This window comes from Poecilia reticulata, chromosome 11 (genome assembly GCF_904066995.2).
Source record: "Poecilia reticulata chromosome 11, P_reticulata-male-v2, whole genome shotgun sequence".
NCBI lineage: Eukaryota > Metazoa > Chordata > Actinopteri > Cyprinodontiformes > Poeciliidae > Poecilia > Poecilia reticulata.
The window spans coordinates 11,808,452-11,829,703 of record NC_088840.1 but is presented as its reverse complement, the minus strand read 5'-3'; the positions used below and the strand labels follow the sequence as shown (position 1 = coordinate 11,829,703).

At 41.6% G+C, this 21,252-nt stretch overlaps 1 protein-coding gene across 1 annotated transcript; it reads right to left on the bottom strand.

The window, feature by feature from the left end:
- Positions 1-1,376: 1,376 nt before the first annotated feature.
- On the bottom strand, positions 1,377-20,704 carry itgb8 (integrin, beta 8). Its single transcript, XM_008421763.3, has 15 exons — positions 20,107-20,704; positions 17,918-18,003; positions 15,895-16,066; positions 15,681-15,787; positions 15,252-15,391; positions 14,498-14,663; positions 13,524-13,682; positions 13,313-13,408; positions 13,071-13,163; positions 12,158-12,298; positions 9,783-10,203; positions 9,448-9,670; positions 9,210-9,313; positions 4,643-4,806; positions 1,377-3,119 (listed from the first exon to the last, which is right to left on the bottom strand). The coding sequence occupies exons 1-15, from the start codon at positions 20,192-20,194 to the stop codon at positions 2,991-2,993; spliced, it is 2,289 nt and encodes a 762-aa protein (XP_008419985.1). The 5' UTR covers positions 20,195-20,704; the 3' UTR covers positions 1,377-2,990.
- Positions 20,705-21,252: the final 548 nt, after the last annotated feature.

The window sequence follows — 21,252 nt, the reverse complement described above, 5'->3', positions numbered from 1 at the left end:
CCATAATCCTAACCTTGCATTAATCCTAATGTTAATGCAAAATAATAGAGTAGTGTTTTGTATTTGTATCACACACACGCACACACACATTTGTGAGGTAAAAATAAAGGTAATAATTATATGTAAAAGTTCTTGCTTTGTAAAATATTATTATTTAGCAGTCAGACTTAGGACTCAGTGTGTGGTTCACAAAAAATTTTTTCCTGACAGTCACAGTTGGTAAGAAATCATGTAATACTGTAATCATGTAATAAGATGTCCATCTTATCAAGTTGAAATATCATTGAAAAATGTATTCATTTCAGGAATGTCATTGAAAAAGTAAAACATGCTAATTTTTATTACAGTTGAGAATTATGGTTTGCTGCTAAAAACTCCTAAAACCTTGTTCCTAGAAAAACAATTTTCAGCTTTTGAATTGCTTTATTGAAATAACTGTTTTGCTAAAGGAGATTGGCTTTTAAAAGAACAAAGTTACCAAATCAATCATGGAGACTTGGCAAACAGAGAGAGATTGCATGTTCCTGAATGGTATGAGGAAATGTGGTTGAAACTTCAAAGAAGGCTAATAGGTTGATTTGTGCCAATAACACTGTCACGGCACAGATGATCGACACGCCCGCGCACACATGCATACACACGGACACACACACATCTAAAAATATTACTGGTACTTTTAGTAGGATTCTGTTGTGGACATTCAATGCAATTATTCCACCAAAAAAGCAAAGAACTGCAAAAATCAAAATTTTCAAAATGTTTTCAGTCATTTTTAAGAACCAGTTGAGCCACAGCTCGCAAACCTCTAAACTAGACGGAGCATGTCGGTCATACAACGGCAACCCATCCATCCATCCATCCATCCATCCATCCATCCATCCATCCATCCATCCATCCATCCATCCATCCATCCATCCATCCATTTTCTTTACACCCTTGTCCCTCAGTGGGGTTGGGAGGGTTGCTGGTGCCTTTCTCCAGCTAACATTTCGGGCGAGAGGAGGGGTTCACCCTGAACAGGTCGCCAGTCTGTCGCAGACCATGAGGAACCCCACATGCCAAATTTTTGTTCAGAGTTATAAAAGACTAAATGATCGAAAAGCAGTAGAAATTCTCCCCCAAGTTTCTCTGTGTGATCAATTGTGTAAAATGCAGAGTTGACATCCTCTAATAGTTTCTGATACATTAGTGTTCAGATGCCATTCAAAGTCTGTATGGTAAGATATATTGTTCTCCATAATTTGAATTATGGTTACCTTGCAGACCTAGAAAAGAAATATTAATAGGCCACAGTTTTGTTACAGGTCTTTTACTTCATAAAGACTATAAAATGATTCCAGTTGTGTCCTGCACCTCTCACAAAGAAATTGAACAAGTTAATTCAACAGACATGTTTTATTTTGAAAAAAACAAATAGAATTACTCATTTTTGCAAACATTTTTTTTTCTGCAGTAACCAAACACCTATCATAACTGAAACATCATTGGATTTGGATGCTAAAATTAAAATCAAAAGATGGTCATTATTATAATTGTTTTCATGGTAAAGACTTACTTATAAAAGGCTACGCTGTTTCATACACATACGATAACTCAAGTAATGACTAAACAAAATCTTGCACATTTTATTGTGATAAAAACAGTCACACGCAATAACTTACAACAAATCTACCAACAAAAAGTGCCGTTTTCATGTAAAAACTCAGTACCATATTAGATGAGATGATTAATAATGCTACTTATTGCTGAAACCTTCTGCAGTCCACTTAAAAAAACTACAGTATCTGTCTTATTGTGCAGCACTATTGAGTTATAGGAGATCTCCTGTAACTTGATCAAAAATAAATAGTTATTAGTGTTTTAAACTTTCAGAAAAAGTACAACAGTACAAAAAAAAACTACTTGAAAAATTAGAAATTTGAGTAGGATTGAGCAAAAGCAAAAGTCTCAGGTAATCTCTTCTAGTGCATAAATGCTATGTAGATTCCACTGCCGTCCTCAGTGCTGTCTGAACCCATTCGTACCTTAAAGCCTCAAGTTGTCCAGACATTTTGGAAAATAGATATTCAGCAAGAACAGGAGAAAGTATGGCTGTGACGCAGAGCACACGCGCTCAAGTGTCCGACGTTACATCGCTATAAATAACCGTTTTTGTTTTACGATTATACATATCTTAAATATGAATCTCAGTCATTCTTGTTCCAGTGTTGGGTGGTGAATTTGTTACATCAGCTTTGAATGCACAAAGACGACCTCTAATGCCCAAAAGTTCACAGCTCTCCTGTCCCAGAGTGCCCACAGTTTTTCAGTAGTACAATGCAGCTTTCTAGTGCAAATTCATCCCATAAAGAGCAGGTCAACACACAGAATAACATTAATCATCCATTACACGCGACGAAAACAGGGGTTAGTAAGAGCGAGGAGTCATTGGTGGAACAGTTAAGGCAGCTGAGGTCAATTGTGTTTTTTAAGAGAGGTCATAGTACATGGAGTTGGCCACACGGGGGCAGACAAAGACAGGGAGACGGTGGAGGTGGAGTGTTGCCTTCTAAAATATGAACTTCAAACATGTAGTGTTACATTTTAAAAACATAAATAGAAACCAGAGGCACAACACACACAGACACTCTCACACTCATCCATGTGACAGACAAGTTGCTCTGCATATCTAAGAAAAGAGGAACCTTCACAATCCCTCTTTACCCTGTGGCCCTCTCTCTGCTGCAGAGGAAGAAGAGGTGGGCGACTTTGTTTCATCTTGATTCAAAAGATACTGGCCACTGTAGTCAAAAAGTCCCCCATGGTTTGGTTAGTTCATTTCAGAGTCTAATCCCATTGAGGTTTTGGAGTCAAGTTTAGCATCGTCTTGTCCTTCAAATACAGTTTTCTTGATGTCTGGGAGCGTAGGGAGCAGAAAAGAAGTTTCCAGTCCAGCTCTTCTTTTTTCTGTCTTTGACGCGTTCCTTCAGACTTCAACATTTGTGCCCTGATTAGAACTGCCAGTGATCATCAAGAGGCATCTTGGGAACCTGTATGTGCATCTCCACGGGTTGGTCAGGCGGGCGGTCCCTCCTGTAGGTCACCGTTTTCTCATTGGTTGTAGGAATATATGAGAGATCCTGGCAGATGACAGAAGCGCACAGTTAGCAAAAGTCCCACATCCCAGCAACAACAATCAGTGCCTTGTAAAGGTACAGGTGAACCTTAAACATTTTCATTTTGTTACGTTACAACCACAACCTTCAGTATTGTGAAATGGAAATAATAGAGTAGTGTTTTTGTATTTAGCTCCCTTTTATAGATGCACCATATACAGCCTGAGCATCACATTAATGTCTCTACCAGCTTTAATCATCAAGATATCAATATTTGCTTTTCCTGTTCTGTTCTACAAAACTGTTCCTATTGTATTGTACTGTACTGTATTGTATTGTATTATATATAGAATACTGGTAGACAACTACCTGATAAAAATATGCAGCTGGAACACAAAACTTGCTTTTTTTCCTCACTGATTTTAAATCAGACTATAGCTTTCCTTTTTTTTAGGTCAGACAGGATTGCAAAAACATACGTAGTATTTGGTAGAATAGCTTTTTAAACTGCATGGCTTGGGTCCAACACTATTTTTCTATAAACTTCTCACAATAGTTGGAATGTTGCCCCATTCCTCATGTCAGAAGTGGTACAGCAGAGTCAAGTTTGTAGACCACAATGTTCACACAACACCCTTCAACAAATGTAAACATCAGGGATTTGTGATGACAACTCTAAAAGTGATCTGAGTTTTTAATGTTTTCATGAAGTAATGCCTTCTTCTTCTATGAGTGGAGAGTACAGGATTAGTTTAACGTTGAATCTTCACAAACACCTTTTACACGGTGCATGTAAGTATCTGGCATCAAGTGTTGCACTGCTCTTAAAGATTTATGCAAAATGGAGTAAAAAATGAAACAACTTTTCTAACTTCCTGTTTGAAGCTTTTGCTGTCTGAGTTTCAGAGGCTTTGTCGTATGTTTCCTTAAATAACAAAAACATGAGATGTAGAATCTCTGTGTACTCAAAAGCGGCCTCATTGAGGTGGACTTGAGCAACTATCAGAACATCAATTTTCTGTTTTACGAAACACACAAGTGAGTAAATCGTAACACACCATCAGTGCTATGAATTAAACCCCCCTTGAGAGTAACTAAACATCAACATAGCAAATTGAGGCTTCAAATATTACCAAAAACAAGTAAACGCATTAAAGGGCCAAAGCAGAGAGTTTCATTAAGCTGTTTTGCAGTTTTGTTGTGAGGTATAAACACGATAATTCAAATCTCCCTTGAGCCAGGCTGAGCAATTTAAGCCCACACATCCTGACAACACATCTCTTCTGCATCTCCATATTTCTTCAGTGTAAGGTCAAACATCCGGGAACTATAGATGCTGAGCAGGGAGTTGGGAGGAAATGTTAAAAACAGCTGTACCCCACAGAGCAGACTCAAATTTCTCCGTCTTCAGTGGAGGAAAAACTCGTTAACATACATTTTCTCTGGATTGAAGGACTCCCTTACACCTCTCGGGGCTCATTGGACGTAGGGCTTCCCCTCAATTAAAATCCAGCAGTGCTCATGAGAGATGACAGTTGAGGACTAACCTTTCCAGTGCAGTGGTAGCCTAAATCCGCAGCGGCGCCCCCTCGTGGCATGACTTTCTTCTGCAGCAGCAACCGTGACACGGCCACCACCACGAGCCCACACAGCACCGTTAGGGCGCACACACATAGGAAAGTTCCAACCAGTCGCCCACTGCTGACTCGCTCTGTGGAGGGACACAACCAGCACATTAGCATTCAAAGATCTAGCACTAGCAAAAAAGATGGAAATGAAATGCATTCCTCTATAGACTATAAATGCATACTGTATGCATTTACAATTTCTGGAAATGAATCTCAGTACGTTTGATCTTATAATAATGTGCTCTTTGTCCATGACTATTTGATGAACTTTAACGCCGAGAATAGTGTGCACATGTTTGAATTACTGCTGGATTTTTTTTCACTGATCCAAACAAGGATTAGATTAACACTAATACTTGGTTAAATGTCCCCTTTCCAAGTTGCAGGGAAAACAAACGCTTTTTGTACCCACCAACAAGTTTCTGAAAACATTCTGGAATAATTCTGGATATTTGTATCCAGAATATTCCAGTTTATAATAGATTTGAGCCTTAGTGATTTCTGCATTGTTGCCAAACATCCGGTCAACTTTAACACGGTGTTCAACTAGAAAACGATCCCAAATACACATCAAAACTAGTTTTTGAATAGACAAAGCAAAATGCAACTCTAAGTAACGGTACTGGAATAGTTCAGACCTAACTGACATTGAAACTATTGACAGTATTTAAACTTCAGACAGCGTTGTGCTTTATGGCTTTCTTAAATAACTTGCTTGATTCAGAATACCTATAAGGTTAGAAATTCCTCATTATACTTATGAGAAAAGCCATATTTGAAAATAACTTCAGTTGTTTAATGCTTTGCATCCTCTTTGCTCCATAACAACTACAAGTGACTAGTCCAAGAGTGATTTAGTGCTTAAATAACAACTTCAAGAGCTCCTATTTTGCCATCTTAAATTTTCCTCTTCCTCTTTGCTGCTTTAAAAAGTCCATGCCTTTTGTCCCAAAGAAGACACTATTTCTGAACCACTTTCTATTCCAAACCAAACTAAACCAACTTTATTTATAAAGCACTTTAAAACAACCACAGCTGATACAAAGTGCTGTACACTAAAACACAACATAATAAATAAATAAATAAATAAATAAATAAATAAATAAATAAATAAATAAATCCATTTACAGCCTTTTAAATGCTTAGCTCAGCAGACCCAAAGCATGATCTACCACCACCGTACTAGACAGCTGGCTCAGTGTTCTCAGCTGTGAAAGTCTAACAAATAAGGAAAACAAAAAAGTCTTTTATTCCACCATTTCCGATTATCTACAGCAGAAGGTAAAACTGAGTCTGTTAAGCAAAACCATTATTTTCATAAGAGAGTGTGAAAAAGTATCAGAAGAACATGTATCATACTGATCTGATCCTGATAAGGTGCAACATAAATATTACAGAGCACATCTATTCATATATATGTGCATTTCATGAAGACAAATGAATAATTAGTATTTAAATTAGTATGATTTTGTGAGCTTTCAAATAAATGAAAAACATCAACTGAAATAAATCCTAAAGTCATACACTAAAGACACCCATATACTAAAACCACACACACATCCACACGCACACACACAGTGCTCAGTCAGAGGCAGCTGTGCCAGTGGTGCTTTGCTGAACATTTAGCTGGCTGTGTGTCTGCTGGGGAGCATGTGCGGATGACGAGCTGATCGCTCCAAACAAAGAGTCCAAAGAGCGCTCTGACATTTTGTAACTGTGTTTCCATAGAGACCTGGCTCCTGCTGCACCCGGGGAACAGTGGGTGTGAACGGGAAGAAAGTGTCCCGTCGGGCTGGGGAAAAATAAGTGGGGTGGGGGGGGGGGGGGGGGTACGCACAATGAACAGTCCTGTTCCAAAAATTTGGAAGGCGGGGATGAACTGTAACACTTGGATGTGCAACTGCGTGTGCGCGCAGATTAGGTGTGTGTTTGTGCATGAGAAACTAACAAAGTGAGCAGGAATCTAAAAAGAAAATGTAAAATACAGCTGTAGCACTGACAGCCGGCCTGCTGACTCCAATCCACCAGGGTGTACTGGAGCAGCCGTGGTAGCAACGGAAGTGACCTCGCAGGAAAGCATGTGTGTGTGCGTGTGTGTGTGTGTGTTTACATTGTTCTGGTCTTTTGCTAATGTGAAGCTGAGCCTGACCGGAGTGCAAGTTGATCTGAAACTGATACTGACAGCTGTCATTACTGAGCAAATTCAAATCTCAGACATGTTAAAGATTCAGACCAAGCCCAAGCCTGAAGTCAATTTGAAAATCTTGGTATATAAAAATGCTGCTAGTAATTTAGAAAAAGACAACAGCTGTGAAAAACTAAATAAACAACACATTTCAATAGCTGGAAATACTGGAGATAGCGGTAATAGCTCCTCTTTAGCAGATGAAGCTTAAATTTAGCATTCATTCATTTTAAAATTGCAGTGCCTCATGTTGCATGAGGTACTAAATAAAGATAGTTGGGATACATTAAAGTGTCCCAAAGAGTTATTTTAACAATCCCTTAAAGCTGATGTCTTGAAAGCAAGAATGATTCATTCTTAATGAAACAATAAATCATGCCAATGGAAATTAATGTAATTCAGAATTGCAAATGGTAATTTACAACATTTGAATTAGACTGAGTATATCTTAAATTATCCAGGTCCCGTTGCATCAAAGCAAGGCCCAAATTATCACTCTTCCACCACCGTGCTTGGCAGCTGATGTCACACATTTGTGTTGAGATAATGCGATGTGTTTAGGCTAAACTTAGCATTCTGTGTTGAGGCCAAACGTCTCTCTAATTTGGTGTTGTCCATCCAAAGAACTGGTGCAGAAGCAAATGAAAACCCTAAACTGTATGGCTGGTTGTTTTCTTCTGTAAAACCACTCAAACATCTGTACAGTTTTGGATTTCACGTCCAATCTGCAGCAGGGAGACTCCGACACGTGGCTCTTTTGTAACGTCTATTTACGTTCTGCTGTTCGATCTCTGGATGAACTCGCGTGGATATCCACCTCTGGAAAGGCTGGCAGCTGCCTTGAATGTTTTTCACTTGGGAGAGATATTTTTCATTGTAGAATGATAGACTCTACATTATTTTCCAAATTGTATTAAAATCCTTCCGAATGTGAAGGGCAGCCAGAGTTGCTCCATTAAAACTGCACCTAGATTGCCTCTACGATTGCGCTTCCACATGGTGGGAGGATGTCGGAGTGACTCTGTGACGTTAGATTTGATTTGTTCTCTTCGTAAACTTTTGTTTGGAAATTTTTCTGTCCCGAGGCATTGGTTGTTTTTTTAACGGCTATTCCCTCCGGATTTGGCTCATGTTGCTACAAGAACTTTTGCTTTCGCCTTTTTTTTTATCTTAGGGAAAGTTGGTATAGTGAATAACCGTGGCAACAGGTATTGTTTTCACAACTGGGAGCAGCTGATTAGCATCTCAAAAGCTCAAGTAAAACGACCTCAATACCAGGTGAGTTGAAAATGATACATCATGGATGCAGAGTAGAACCAAAGAGCAGAAATAAGGTGGAAGTTCAAGTGATCTCTTCCATCAATCATGCGCTACCCACTGAGCCACCTAGTGGCCAAGTTACATTTAACTTCCCTTTGGGATAAATAAAGTATTTCTGAATTTAAATTAAGTCATTTAAGGTATTTGATCAGAAGCATACGGTTGTAATTTTTATTTTTATAATAGCATTATTTTTGCAATTCATGCTTCTTGTTTACTTCAGATTTTAATACAACGCCTACAAAAACATTAAACATTACTCATCAAGCCTGCAGCTGAACTCTTCTGCGTCCAAATAAACAATGATTTATTTTGGCTTTGGAAAGTTGATACAAAGAATTATACTAACCCATCTCTATTCCTACTTCCAACATGATAGAAAATTTTGTGACCATCTTTCAGAAACTCTAGATGCACTGACGTATATAATCTGTTGTTGTTTCTAATATCAGGAGGAAGGTCAGTTAGATAGGAAATCTTTTGAAATGTGTGCACACAAAACAATGCAGCTCTATCCAGGTCAAACTCAGAACACAGTCCCACTGAGCTGTGTGTTCAGAAAAGCCAATAAGCACAACACATGAGGTGAGCACTAAATAGCTTTAAGTCCACAAAGTCCTCGGAACTTTAGGATTGTTCTGACCCTGTAACTTGAAACTGCAGCTTTCTAGCTTTAAAAAAGAAAAAAAAAAAACATGTCCCAATGTGTACAGAGTAACAACTACCCGATCCACAGTTATCTGAGTTTTGTCATAGCTTGGCAACCTAATTATTGTGTGGCACTGGCTTCTTCTTTTAGCCCATCTTAGGTTATTGTAGCTATTTATAGAAATATGAGGGAAAATTATAAGTTTTTTTGCTGTGCTGAGCTGCACCTCTAAGTGAAACTATGGGTACTGATCTCAACTTACAATATGTTCATTTCTGTTAGCATGCAGGAATTAAACATTTCTCCACAATCCAAGTTTCTACTTGTTGTACCTGAAAAATCTGTTTTGGAGCCGATATGAAGAGCACAGGTGGTGTTGCATAGCTTCGCCTCTTTTTGGGAGAGACCTCGAGAATGATGGCAGTCCACACTCTTACTAAGAGGAAGAGGAAAAAAAAACTTTGAAAATAGACAAAACAAATTACCAAGTCGATGGTAAAAGAGTTTTAAAAAAATTCTGCAGGAGTTTATTTTGTGCATTTAGGATATAAGTAGTGATTGACTAAGTACCAGGAGGATTTTGAGATGACTTGGCAGGTAGGACATCTCTCACAGAAGTCTCCAGATCGTTGGGGATCGGTACACACACACTTGCCACACACACATTTTCCACAGCCGCTGCAAAGCAAGCCGTCTGCGGATTGACAGCTGGTTTCGGAGGTGGGACAGCTGCAACTGTCGCCTGTCCAGCCGACCTCGCACACACACTCGCTTGACACACACACGCCTCGGCCTGAAATTGAAGAGAGTCTCAATAAGAACTCGGGCGCATTAAAGGAGCACTGCCTGATCTTAATGTATTTGTGATTCAACTGGAAATGATGTGAAATGTTTTTCAACCTTACCTCCACACAGCTGTCCCTTCTGATACGGGCAGGAGAAGTCGTCAATTTCACAGTATTTCCCGTACACCGTCCCAAGCCTGCTCTGCTCACACGTGCATTTTCCGCACTCACACACTCCCCGGTCGCTGCAGCTCACATTTGACCCATCTGCTTTGCAACTTCTATTTGGATCTGAGCTCGGGTCTTTCATGTGTCCATGATCCGGCCTCTGCTCCTGACTGACACCGTGGTGGCTTCCCCTGCAGGGTGACTGGTCGTTGCCATCGCAACGGCTTGTTGGTCCACATTTGCACTGACATTTAGAGCGGATACTGATGACAGTGGACTCATTGTAGCCCACCGGATGCACCAACATTCTCACATCTTCATCTTCACCATCATCAGGACAGGAGCGTTGGCCAACGGTGATATTAAAGTAGACCTGCAAGGAAAGAGTAACATCCATCAGTTTACTATTTGCTGGCTCGACACCTTCTGAATGAAATTTAAGCGTCTGATTGCTCACTAATGGAGTTGAGTTATGTATGTTTTTCAATATTCTAAAAGGCAGAAGCAATATAAAGTGCGGGAGTACTTTAAGAGAGGCATCATAAACGAAGGCCTGTGAGCTTACTTACAAACCACAGAGCAAGAGAAGAAGCACAGATTGATCTAGGGGCTGCCGATGATTCAGAGGATACATGAAAAATGACTAAGGGTTTCTAAAGGTTGAAAGCTCATACAAATCAAACAGGATTGCGTAAACAAAATGAGAAGAATAGTATGTGCAATAAATGTCTGAAAAGCAGGTGCAAACTGGCGCACAAAAATGTCTGTGATCACTGTGGCAAGAGAGAGGCATAAATGCAATGACAGGGGGGCTTTACTCGTCAGTTATTGGGAATATTAAAAGAACAGTCAATTAAAATAATAAAATATACATTAAAAATATCCTCTAGGAAAGCAGAAATTGCAGAATTGTGGGAATACCAAATAATTTCACTTTTATGGCAGCACACTGTTTTATGTCTTGATGCTCTGAAGGAGCAGAAAAGCTGATGAAGATTATGTTTTATAAGCTGCACATCCCACAAATAGTGTGGGCAAAAGATGTCTGCATGGGACAGATTAATGCTGCAGGACCTTTTTTAGGCAACACATCAGCGCTAATACCTGCACCACTGTGCAGCCCACACTGGACACAACACAAGTGATAAAACACTGTGACACGTTGTGCTATGACATGATGTGACGCAATATTCTGTAGGTGTAATACAACACAATTCTGGACAAGATAACAAAATACAGTACATAGCAATGCAATTTAGGACTTCTAACTCTAATATCCTTGTGGATAAAGTTGAGTTGTTGAATGATTTACTGGATAAACATCTTAGCACTCCGATTGTAAACACGTTGAATGCTGTCTGCTGATGCTTATTTGAAGCAATTCAGTTTCACTGTAGGCCTGGAATAATTATATAATGAAAGGGAAATTCTCAAACTCTTTTGTTTTTGTACAGCACAGAATCAGGCATAATGTTCAGTTAACAAAGCAAGCTACAATAAAAGCTGATTCGGGACAGAACAAAACTTTCCCTTGTTGATTTCGGCTGAAGATAATCCCTGAATACAGGATGTTTAGCACAGTGTACAAACAACGCTTCACTGACTGGAAGTCTTTAATAAAAACCCAACTACAGTAACAGTAAGACTCAGAATAATTATACTGCTGTTGACTATACATAAAGATTTGAATCTACAGTCAACCTTTCTTGATTTTTATCACCCTTCTGGTAAATTTCGGTACTTTCCATAATACAGTGTAATCCGCCCATGGATGAAAACGCTGGGCATTAATTTGTGCACAAAGGAGTAATTATGAGGCAGTGAGTAAGCACCTCAGTGTTGGACGGAGAACACCAAACCTTTCGGTGGGAACAAATCTTATGGAGCAATTTAAGAAAAGAAGATTTCTCAGATATACAAATTAGTTTTTTTTTCTGAGAGTAGCATTCAAAACTACTGCAGCAAATAGCTACTGTAGTAGAGTACAGAAAGGAGCTTTCTGAGCAGGTGTTGGACCCGGTATCCATAGGAGTCTGTTTCTAAATATAAATGCTCTACCTGCCGCCATTAATGCTCTCATATGGAGCACGGTATAAGGGTTATCATAAGAAAAGGTCATGGAATCACATGGGAATGTTTCCCTGTTAAATAGAGATTATAATCCGCTCAACTCGGATTATTTACCAAATCTCTTCTGTCGCGTAAAGCTCTCAGTGATGTGTTTATATGTGCTGCTCCGATACGTCTAGCGCACTCTCCGGATGCCTCTTTTTAGAATTTTTTTCTTTAAGTACGTGATAATGGTTCATTTGTTTTTGTGTGTTTACCGTCTGGCCTGGCTGTACCCCTGAGCAGTTCTGGTCCTTGGCAGTGGATCCGCGGGGACAAAGAGGAGAAACAGACACCCAGTACCTGCTGACTGCCTTGTCCTCCACTGACACTGACACCGCCACCTCGGACAACAGTTTCTGTGGAGAACAAAAAACAGATGAACCGGCAGCATTAGGTTAAGGTCCGAAATTCGATAATCGAAGTTAATTTGATGATTTAAATCAAGGTTAAGCTGTGAAAGCTTCCTTATTTCTTTTTTTTTGTCCTCCCTTGCTTTCCGTCTCATTGTAAGACTTCTGAGGACGAGGAGGTGGGGCTAAAAATAGTATCTTTGTGTCTGTCCGGGATTAGGACACATGGTTTCCGTAGGGATCTGATAGCTTTTCATAATGGAAGCTTCTGTTCAGGCATCGCTGCTTGTGTGCGTGTGTGTGTGTGTGTGCGTGCGTGTGTGTGCCTGAATGCATCACAGAAAACCCAGATCTGTGGATTCGGCAGATTCTCGGAGCAAACAAAGGCCTGCTTTGCCGCAGGCGAGCTTATAGCCCAGAGGCTACTGTCGTTTGAACCTCCTAGTCTCACATACACAGACTCACGCACACATACACACACACACGCATGCACACACACACACAAAAAGCACAAGGTCACGCATGTTTTAACCTCTTCTTCTTATGTCTTTTTATTTTTTATTTTATTTTCTGTTTCATCTGCCCAGACAAAACCACAAACTTCTCCCTTTGTCGAATTTCCCACGTTCTGAAATGTGAGTCGATGAAAACAAAACAGGCATCACAAAAGAGTTTCTAATGTGAAGCTCTTGCGCTTCTCTACAGCACTCGCACCTTCCTTTGATGAATGAAAGAGGATGGGGATTTTTAAAGAGAAACCACAGGGGGACGATTTTACCTTGTATGAATCTACCACCAGATCTATGAGGTTCGGCGCCTGAAAGAGGCCCAACTTTCCCAGGATTGATCCAGGCAGCAGCTTCACCAACTCCTAAAGAAGGAAACACACCTGGAAGTAATTTCTTATCCGAATCTTATAGTCCGAATCAGATAAGGTGCTTCATTATGCATACATGCTATTTTTTCTTAAGTTTCTGTGTCAAAATAAAAACAAGTAAATGGTATAGACTTATTAATTACCTCATACCACTGGTACTGCATCTTCTCCACAGCGAAGATGGGGTAGATATGGTTTTCAAGCAGCTTGTCAGACAGCAGACCTAAACTGGGATGGTCCTGTGAAGGAGATGTTTGCATGAAGGAGTTTACCGGCGATCCTGGTGAAGCAATGAGTAACCGCAGATTACTCATTACAGATTAACAGATTTTTTTTTTTAAATGAGGTTCCCACCATCTTTGTGCTTCCAGTGTATATGTTGCTGTCCAGGTGACACCGGCCGTCGTGCGGCGTTACGATCCCAGCAAGCCTGCTGTCCAGGGCGAGGTGAGACGGCTGGTCTGTCATCAGGAGCAAGAGGCGCTTTGCCTCTGGCCGCCAACCAACAGCACGCTGCCAAAGAACAAGAAACAGAGGTCATATTTAGTCACATCGAAAGAATTAAATAACTCTTTGGAGGAAATCTCTGCATTGGACGTGAGATAACTCACATACATGACTGTATCTGGGCAAAGACACACTGCACCCCAACTTTTTTTTTTGGAAACGTGATTGCTTTATGACAAATATCACCACATCGGCTCTGTTTCTGGAAAGATTTCAAAAATTCCACCCATTGTTAAAAACTCTTAAATCACTCCTTATCGATACAGTCACAGAAACTGATGTGGAAAACTCTGTGGGCTTCTTATTTTAAGGATTTACAAGTGTGGTTGAGGGAAAAAAATGCATATTGAGGCAGTTTTTTCATCTGAACTGCATTAGTTTCCTCAATGATCGGGCCTCGCTGCAAAGCCAAATTTAAGCAAAAGCAGCAGAAACCCCCCCCATTTTCAGTCAGAGTGGCTCCTTCTTCATGTCTGTGAATCATCAGAGACAGTGTGAGAAAACGGGACCATGTGTGCACGTTTGTGTATTTGGCGAAACTCACTGAGTTTATAGTATGCATGATGTAATGGAGAGTCTATTTCTGAACGTGACCACCGCCGGGGTGACTGAAATCTTGCCTGCTGCTGCCCCCTCATTCACACGATGTGACTCAAAGCCCCCCTGCAGTCGTTTTGTGAGCCTCGGTGACTGTGTGCAGTGGTGTCACTACTTAAACGGGATTCCTGCAGCAACACGCAGCGCTGAGTCAGAATGCCTCCAATTGTTCCAGCACAAATGCCACTCTCGGGGTCAGACGGGTGGCTTGGCGCGTTACTCACCTGGCAGACGGCGGCCTGCAGCATGGCGTCCAGTCCCCCCTCGGGCGTGTCCACGTTGGCGGAGATGCGCTGGCGCTTCATCACTCGCGTGAACTCGCTGATGTTGCCGGTCATGCTGAGGACGTGGTGGAAACCGTGGGCCGGACGACAGCGGATCTGGTAATCACTGGTGAAGAAAAAAAAACAGACAAACAAAGAAAATCATTGAGATAAGTTTTTATTTACAGCTTTTAGGAATATAGCGTCCATCAATAAAACCGAATTAGCAGGGACATTGGATCTAATGTGTCTATATGATTTGATTCATTAGTATGAATGTAATTATCAGTAAAACTGTTCATAATTTGGAGGTGTCTCTTTGAGAAAAGTGCCTTGACGTGACATTTTTCATTTGACATTTACTTGAGAACATAATGAAATATTTGATTTATTTGAACTCAGTCAAAGAATTTAGTTCATTAGGAGATTTTTGCCTCTTTCCCAAACTCTTTATGCTTTTCCCACTGAACAAATATCCTCAAATTAAGGTGTGCTTTTTCAAAATATTTCAGAGAGAGATTATGCTACTGCAATAAAAATAATAATAATTAGCAATATTTTGAGCACCTCTAGATTTGTAGGGAATTTTAATAACTAAATTCCCTGCATGTGACTCTCCTTGTATCATGAAAATATGAATGTTATCTGAGATAATGAGGTACATTTTGAAGTCAGACATTTTTAGATAAGACAAATGACACATTCTCCTCTGTACCTGCAGGGGTTGTCGATCTTGGAGGGATGGACACTCATGAAAGGGGAGACAGGTTTGTCCACAAATGAGCCAAAACCTAGCCAGAGGTCTGAGGTGTGTTGCGTCATCCGTAGGGACAGTGCGACGCCTACCGTCTTGAGCTGCAGGACAGAAAAGACGAAGGAAACGAGCGTAAGCGAATAAGGAAGGAGATAATATTGAATCAAAAAGAACAGAGACAAATGAAGTAGCCAAAGAGGAAGGAAAAGCCTGAACAAGAAGTAGAACAATAATTTGTATTTCCCTAGTTCCTCTTTCTTTCTTTCTTTCTATTTTTTTTAGGGAATTTGTGTAAACTCATATCTGAAATCCAAATTTTTGGTGATGAATCACTTTTTCCCCCCACACAAGAGCAGCGATAAAAAAATGACTGACAGCCCACAAGCCTACATGATCAAGGTTTTCCTGCATGGAGGCTGACACATCCACCAGGTAGTAGAGATCTACAGGGTAGCGCTCCAGTTGTTTCACGGCAACAACAAAACTGGCCTCTGAACCTGGACACACACACACACAGAGACACGCAACAAGAAACGGTGAGAAAACCGTGAAGTGACTTTGGTTTAAATGAGACACAAAATCCAGAGTTTCAGAGCTTGTGTACCTGGCCGGAGGGTGATGCTGATTTCCCGTGGGGACACTTGTGTGCTGTTCAGCGTGGCGTCGACCTCCACTTTGACGTCCGACCGCTCCATGAACTCAGGCCTGCAACCTCTCCTGCGTAGGCTGTCCGGCAGATCGCAGCGACGGCTCTGCTCAGCCCCGTGCAGGTAGTCCTAGGGGCCAAATGTGTGCAAAGATTTTTTAAAAAGTTTCTGTCTTTATCCATTATGACTATTCAATGTGTAAATACTACATTTGTTGAGGGAGAACAAGCTAAGCCAAAAAGCAAAGATCCTTCAGAACAAAGAATGCTTCGGTATCTCTAATTGGGCAGGAGCTTGTTGCGGAAATTTATGCTTGTGTTTCCCATGTGGATCTAACATAATCCATGACAATGGATACATACAAGGATGGAAGACTAGAAGTAACAGAACCACATCTGGTATCAGTGGGGCTAATCTGACTGAGCGGGAGTAAAAGCTGTCATAGTGAGGTGGAAAAGTTTTCATTTTCTTTGTCAGTCTTTCCTCAGTTCCACTCCTGTTAACACACCGTTAACAGAATGTGGTTTCACTTTATCTCTGGTGTCTGCAAGGTGCGTTGGTGATGGCAAACTGAAACCACTTTTACTATCACTTACCTTGGTTTCATTTTCTATTTTGAGCCGTTTTATTCTGCTTGTATTGATTTGAGACAGAGGGGACCAGACATAAAAACCACAGACCACGTATTATTTAAGCCCTTAAATTGCTCCTCTTGAAGTACTGCCAGCTAATATGTAATCTCTCATGTCTCCATAAAGATAAAACAATTATTTAAGCTTTTAAAAAAAATAAAAATAAGATGAGAGAACACCTAAAATTGTCAGCTGTCTTGACTGCACAGCCCAACAGTGTCACGACTCGTAGCTTTGGAACAGATTACTAACATTTCGTACTTTGGCTTGTTGACTAAGGCATGGAAATGCAGTACAGTGGCAGCACAGTTGTAAAACCTCACTGGTGTGTGTGTGTGTGTGTTCACAGTGAGTTATTAACCTCCCATGGGTCTGATTTCAAGCGTGTGACGAGACCAACAAGATTGTGCAGGCGTGTAGTGGAGCGGCTTAATTACTGGGGGGGATTTCTACTAATGCAAGACAGAAAAACCCACCAGAGCAAAGCGTCTGACAGTCTACAGCGAGAGTTGAGACTCTTTCTAGCTTCGTGACCATGAGCTGAACCTGAAAGCCAGACTGACTTCTGTTTATTTTTAGTTATCACTGACCAGCTCTTTAACGCCTAGAAGTTTCTGACGGACTTCCTGGGACTTTCCTTTCTGGGCTAGGGTTGTAACTGCCTACGTAAACACAAATTTGGATTTACATAAAAGCCGCTAACGCTTTGTTTTCAGTGCTTGTCTGAGCGTGGTTGTGTGAGCTTGTAGGAGGTTTTGGAGGTGATGTTTGAAGTTCACTCAGCCCAACAACATGAATTCAGAGGAAATTTGGCATGGGAGCGCCCGAACACACATTTGTTGACATTATACTTCTGCTGTGATGTCACTGCATGTGTGTGCGTGCGCGCGCGTGTGTGTATACGTGTGGCTGCGTGTACGTATGTGTGCGGTAACTGGTGTGGCACTGGGAGGCTTTGGAATTTCTAAAAGCTGATCCAGGGGTGGGCTCTTTACAAGAAAGACAAGACAGGGAGACAGAAAAAGACAGATAGAGACAAACAGAGGGGGAGATGCGGCGATATGCGTGAGCACGGAGACTAAACACACGGATAGAGTGTGGCTCCGACTCTGAGAAAATGTTCACACAGAGGCTGACGCGCTCGCACAGGTCACACAACTCAGACCGCTTTGGGGCTCAAACATACACATCATATTCTCATTTGTGAATGCCACGAAAGCTTTGGTGCGTGTCATCTGAAGGAATGCTGCTGAAAGGCTGCCACGTTCCCACTGTTTGCTTTATTTCTTTTTTGTCTGTTACGGACAAGAGCACACACACACACACACACTTGTGTACACATTCCCACCTCCTGGAAACACCAAGCACATTGTGGTCCACGTTGCAGGCAATCTGCGCAAGAGGTGACGCTGGGCGACCAACACGCTCTGGCTCCTGCGGATAGACGGAAACAAAAAGGAGCAGGGAAGAATCTGCGATTAGCATATGAAGGAAACGTGTGAGTCAATACTCATTAGTCATGCGGCGAAATCTGTTAAGGATCTCATATCCACTCATGATAAGGGAAGAACTCGCGTCGAGCCATTCAGCACAAATTAGCAAGTGCACAGCAGTGTGGGAACAGGTGCCGGAGTTGTTGGAGTGGTTCCCACACACTCACACAGAGTAACTTTAGGCAGTGTTTTTAAGAAAACGAGAAAGAAAGGAAAGAGAAAGAAAGCAGGCATGTTGGAATAGAGAGCGATGAAAGGCACACCATTCACCTCATCATTCCTGTAGTGGGGTTAATGATTTATTAGAGTAATTTACCGGCTAAAATCCAATTTCCCGGAGCCATTTCTGTTAGTTGCAGACCCATAATGTGGGACAGAGAAAGAATGTGGGTCCGAACATCACTAGCAGACCCATTAACAGGCTCTGACCCAATTAGGCACTTTGACCGCAATTAAACCCTCTTCAATGATTTAACTATTCATCCAAAATGATGGATGGCTAAGGGAAGCAGATCAGGCTTTTCCTGGCCGATACATTTCTTTAATGTCTAATTTGGAAGTTGCTTTTCTTTTTATTTTAACAACTGTAACAATCTAAATTTCTGGCGGACTTTTTTGTTTGCTCACCTCTAGCTGATGTGATTGTTGCAGCTGAGAGTTTGGGTTTTTCTGCTCAGGTACCCGTCAGCAGGCGAAATAAGTCTATGGAGGCCAAACAATTTTGGCTGATAGTCCATTTTTTGTAACACAAATCTGACCGCCCCATTTGTTTTTTCTACATACGTTCAAGTGTTCTTTTTTTTCTTCATTGTTTTCCTTTTAGTGTGTAGAGTTTGACCTGGTCAGCTCCCGCAGTCAGAACTGAAATAAACTGTACTAAACTTTGACAAGACACTGTCCTTGTTCAGTTTGAGCATCCAGCAGTGTACCTGTCACCTATTATGAAGTTTTTTTTTACTCCTAAACAAGTACATTTAATTTATTTAGACAGACTTGGCCCAGTCAATTCAGAAATGAACAGTAATTGCTGGAGTTTCCCATCTTGCTGGCTATTTGCTGCCATTATCTTTATGTTCTCTTCCAGTTGTTTTTTCACAGAAGATTTTCTCTTATTATATCTCTGTAGAGCCTTTAAAGCTTCCATTAACTATGTTAACCATAGATAGTACTTTTACATCAGCTTTACTCTGTGTTTATCTGTGTTTCTCCAGCATGTAAAGTTTCCGATGGAGCTAATGTGAACGAACTCTATGTCCTCTCTTTCTGTTCAACACAGAAACAACACAGAATTGGTACTGCTAAGCATTTTCTTTTACTGTGTCTGTTGTCTCCACTCAACACGCAGTCAATCAGTCAGGGCAGAAGCTTAGCTGCTGATTTTGAGTCTGACTCTGCAGGACATTTCTTCCCTTTAAAAGGAGCTTCTTCCTTTCCACTGTCACCACATGCTTGCTCAGCATAAAGAAGTCCAGTGGAGACTCGGTTGGGTTTTTACTTAAATTCAACTTGAGCTTAGTTTTTTTGCGAACTTGTACTTCTTCTTTACACATTTAAAGGGTTCTCCGTTTAATTCTGATGTATTTCTTTTATTTCATATTTTTCCTGTATTTCAGTATTAAGTTTCTATGTTCTGTTTCAGATTTCCGTGGACAACTTTTCACCAAATGACATTATTTAAGCAACTGAATCTGATTGTACTGGACAATATTTAAGATCACATAGCATTGAATGTAACTGGAAATTAACTTGACTCTGAAATTGCACTATTTATATTGGTAAGAACTGGATCCCATAAAGCAACATAGAAATGAGAAATTATATAAAGTACCTTTAGCTTGTTTCCTTTGACTTACAAAACTGAATGGAATTTAATTAAAATGTGTTTAATTAACATCTTTAAAAGAGAAAAACACTCCAATGAAAAAAGTTTTGTCACTCCCCTACAGAGATGACAGACAAAGGGATGCTGTGCACTGATTGCTGGAGATGACAGCAGTAATTGCTGTGATATTATGTAATTGGATCTTAATGAGCCTCGACTCACCGCCGCTGGAAGCTTCTGCGCAGACAACGAACGCCACGCAGCAGAGCAGGAGGACACGCAGAGGACGGCTGCGTTGCCAGGAAGTCATCCTTCACACTCCGGGACGCCCGAGACGCGAGAGCCTGAACCGCTACTGGAGGTGGAGGTGGGGGCGGACCGGGTGACACTGAGCTCCGTGCGTCCGCCGCCGCGCCAACAATAGTCGGGACTGCCAGAGCGAGCCGCGGGACATTGTCTTTCACACACACTAACCTTCTAATCCCGGAAAGGTATTCCCAAACCCCGACTCAGACGAGCTTACGAGCGCCCTCCCCCCTCGGACCACGGGAGAAAGGTGGACTGCGGCGACAGCTGCGGCTCAGGTCCCTCCATCTATTTTCCAGGTGTGCTGTCGCTTCTGTCTCTCGGCTGCCGGGTGGAAGTCTCAGTCCGCAGCGGGAGTGGAGGAGTGGGGAACCGGGAGACAAGGACAGCGAAGAAGCCGCGACGTTCAGCTCAGCCGGCGCACTCCTACGTTGCTGACTGAACACATCACGCACTAAAATCCAGGAGAACGAGCGGGTTTTAACCGCTGCACTGACTGCCGCTGGCATGGCAACGCGTTTATTCCGAGAGGGGAGGGAGCAGAGAGAGAGAGAGAGAGAGAGAGAGAGAGAGAGAGAGAGAGATAGGCGATAAAGTGCTTTCCACGAGGAGTTGTGATGCGGTGCATTCCAGAGTGAACCGTGGCCTTGGACTGAACGGTGGTGTTTATGCTGCTTCTTAGGGGAGCCATTTAGCAGCACTGAGAGCTCCTGTGTTGGAGGGAGAGCCTAAAGCCTGGTGGGTGGATGAATGATGGAGGATGTAGCCAGAGCTCTTGCAGCGGGGTTCACAACCTGGAGTTCCAAGCAGAAGAGGTGGGGGTTTGTGTCTATTGTGCGGGGATTCCAATGACTCTGAGTAACCTCTCCTCTTCAGCTCAGCTCCAGCCAAATACTCACTGAAACAACACAGCATTTGGAGGCAGAGCAAAACAGACAAGAGGACAATAGCTTGTCCGCCTCGTGGTATTATCGTGCTCCACTCTTTTCTAAGTATGCCAAACAAAACAGGCACAGCCAGCCGTAGACATAAGCGAGCTAATCATTACCTTAGCCACCCTGT

What these genes read in the sequence shown, in the direction of transcription:
- itgb8 (XM_008421763.3), bottom strand. Translation starts at nt 20,194, where the DNA reads ATGACTTCCTGGCAACGCAGCCGTCCTCTGCGTGTCCTCCTGCTCTGC. An exon ending in TGCAGGAAAACCTTGATCAT is followed by an intron (nt 15,392 to 15,680) that starts GTAGGCTTGTGG and finishes TCTGTCCTGCAG; the next exon opens with CTCAAGACGGTAGGCGTCGC. An exon ending in GTCATCTCAAAATCCTCCTG is followed by an intron (nt 9,314 to 9,447) that starts GTACTTAGTCAA and finishes TCTTCCTCTTAG; the next exon opens with TAAGAGTGTGGACTGCCATC.